Raw genomic sequence first — 2,406 nt, 5'->3', positions numbered from 1 at the left:
TTTGCTATAGGCAACCATTGGTTTCATAGACTAACCAACATCTCGTGATTGCTAATGTGACATTAATAAAAGCATTTGGTTCTAATAATTTCACATGGTTGGCAATATTGAAATCTACATACCCAACAAAATGTGTTGCATGTCCAAATAATCAAACATTGGAATTTTCAGTATACATCAAATGACATATGGGAAATCCGTCATGATTCCATGTAGTTATATATACATTCGCAACAAAGCCATGTCTAGAGTGGCAATCATGTATTTGTAATTTCTCTTTAGATGAAGGTTTTCCAAACTCGCAGGATGACATCATGGAAGATGATGAAAAGTGATTCTAGAGTCTTTTCTAAAAGATTTATGTGTTTAGGAATCCACATGACAACTAAGCAATCTCAGCAAGCTAGTAAATCAAATTGTGTACGAATTTAGGAATCCACAAATAGTAAGCGATCGGATCAGTCGCAATGACTTTGGAGCGACATAACAGGAATAAACTACTAGCTACGAGATAAAGTGCAACGTTTCCGTAATTGGAATGTGCACTCGGGTGATTGGGAGGATCAATGAATGTGTAAAGAAAGAGCATGCATGAGCCTTTGTGGTCCCCATTAGTGAATGCATTGAGTGAGGCAGGAGTTAACAGCACAAACGAGGGCGGGAAGGCATCCATTATAAAATACATATGTACATACATGCAATACTAAGTAGATAAAGAAATGTGCACGTTCTCATGGACGTGCAAAAAGTAAGCTGCGATTAAGAAATCAGCAATTCATTGTTATAAATGCTTACAAACACACATATGTATAATCACACACTCACTCACTCACTCACTTACACTCAGTAGCAGCACACTCAGTCACTTACACTCAGTAGCAGCAGCCAGCACTACTACTACTATACTACTACTACTGCTACTGCTACTGCTCGTCAGTCTGCTACATTGTTTCTCTCTTGTACTAAAATTGCCCTACCTAGTTAATAATGGCCATCTCGATGCGTCCATTATTTTTGAGCCAGGCAGCACTTGTTTTCTCATCTCTCTTTGTTGTACTCCCCTCCATCATGCCCAGCATTCATGCTGCAGCCCCGGGGATTCATTTCCAAAGCCTCTCTTTCGCCAATTCCGATGATTTTATCTTCCAGGAGAATGCGACACTATCCGCCGAATGCTCTTCCATCTGGCTCACACCCGACACACGCATTAATGCGGACAACCTCCGCAATCTCATCGGGAGGGTGGTATACAAGGAGCCCCTGTTAGTGGGATGGTCCGGGAAGGCTGCTAGCTTCCGGACGCAGTTTACGTTTGAGTTGGTGACGGAACACTCTGCTTCATTCGGTGGTGCTGCCGATGGATTGGCTTTCTTCATGTCGCCCACTTTAGCAGTGCCAGCCGGCGGCGAGGGCGAATTCCTTGGCATAGACAATCGTTACATTTCATCGTCAAATGAACGCTTCTTTGCCGTGGAGTTTGACACATTCAAGAATAGCTACGATCCCAGCGCCTCCCACATCGGCATCGACATCAACACTGTAGTAAGTAGTAGTAGTAGTAGTAGTAGTAGTAGTAGTAGTAGTAACATCAACATGCACACTACTAGACTTGCGGTTTTAAATTATTCCGGTTGAAGAAATGGACGGAGCGATGCGATTTCATAGTAGTAGTAGTAGTAGTAGTGACGCTTTACTTGCTTAAATCCGGTGGCACATGCCTAATGTTGTTCATTCATTTTTTGTGGGGTGGGGTGGGGTGGGGTGGGGTGGGGTGCGTGCAGGCATCGATCGCGACGGTGGATACATCAGACTCCGAATCTCCCTACTACTTGTATGGTGGCTATACATTCCGGGCGTGGATTGAGTATGATGCATCCCATAATCATGAGATCCGCGTGTGGCTGGACAACTGTAGCCAGAGTAATAGTGCGTGCTACCAAACCCCCACCTCTCGCCCACCCCTCCTCGTTTCTACTTACGACCTCTCCTCCATCTTCGCTCATGGCCAGCCCATTTACGTGGGTATCTCCGCCTCCACTGGGGCTTTGGTGGAGGGCGCCGTCCTCTACTCCTGGGCATTCGATGCCCCTGCCTACTAGGCCTCTACTATCTCACTCTCACTTCCACACACACACACACACACACACCCACACACACACCCACACTCACACCAGACACAGACGCAGACGCAGATGCATACATATCTATCCATATCGTTTCTTGTGCAGTCACTTTAATGGAATGGCCTTTCCCTGCCAAACCTAAACCTAAACCTAAACCTTAATCCCCCTTCTTCTTCTCGATGTTTTCCAAACATTCTGACGTTTTATGCCTAATGATAAGAAAGTTGCGTTATAACTCTCTCTCTCTCTCTCTCTCTCTCTCTCTCTCTCTCTCTCTCTCTCT

The 2,406-nt window shown here is 45.0% G+C and overlaps 1 protein-coding gene across 1 annotated transcript; it reads left to right on the top strand.

The window, feature by feature from the left end:
• The first annotated feature begins 848 nt into the window (after positions 1-848).
• LOC147853955 (lectin-like) lies at positions 849-2,119 on the top strand. Its single transcript, XM_087331911.1, has 2 exons — positions 849-1,542; positions 1,782-2,119. The coding sequence occupies exons 1-2, from the start codon at positions 988-990 to the stop codon at positions 2,097-2,099; spliced, it is 873 nt and encodes a 290-aa protein (XP_087188037.1). The 5' UTR covers positions 849-987; the 3' UTR covers positions 2,100-2,119.
• Positions 2,120-2,406: the final 287 nt, after the last annotated feature.

This window comes from Azolla caroliniana, unplaced genomic scaffold (assembly GCF_043228905.1).
Source record: "Azolla caroliniana isolate FFs.n. ecotype wild unplaced genomic scaffold, voAzoCaro1.0.p SCAF_16, whole genome shotgun sequence".
In the NCBI taxonomy this organism is placed as follows: domain Eukaryota; kingdom Viridiplantae; phylum Streptophyta; class Polypodiopsida; order Salviniales; family Salviniaceae; genus Azolla; species Azolla caroliniana.
This window is presented reverse-complemented; position numbering and strand designations above follow the sequence as displayed.

Bases quoted from the DNA above. Each gene is read 5' to 3' on its own strand.
- LOC147853955 (XM_087331911.1), top strand. From the start codon at position 988: ATGGCCATCTCGATGCGTCCATTATTTTTGAGCCAGGCAGCACTTGTT. The intron at 1,543-1,781 runs GTAAGTAGTAGT...GGGTGCGTGCAG, and splicing joins GCATCGACATCAACACTGTA to GCATCGATCGCGACGGTGGA.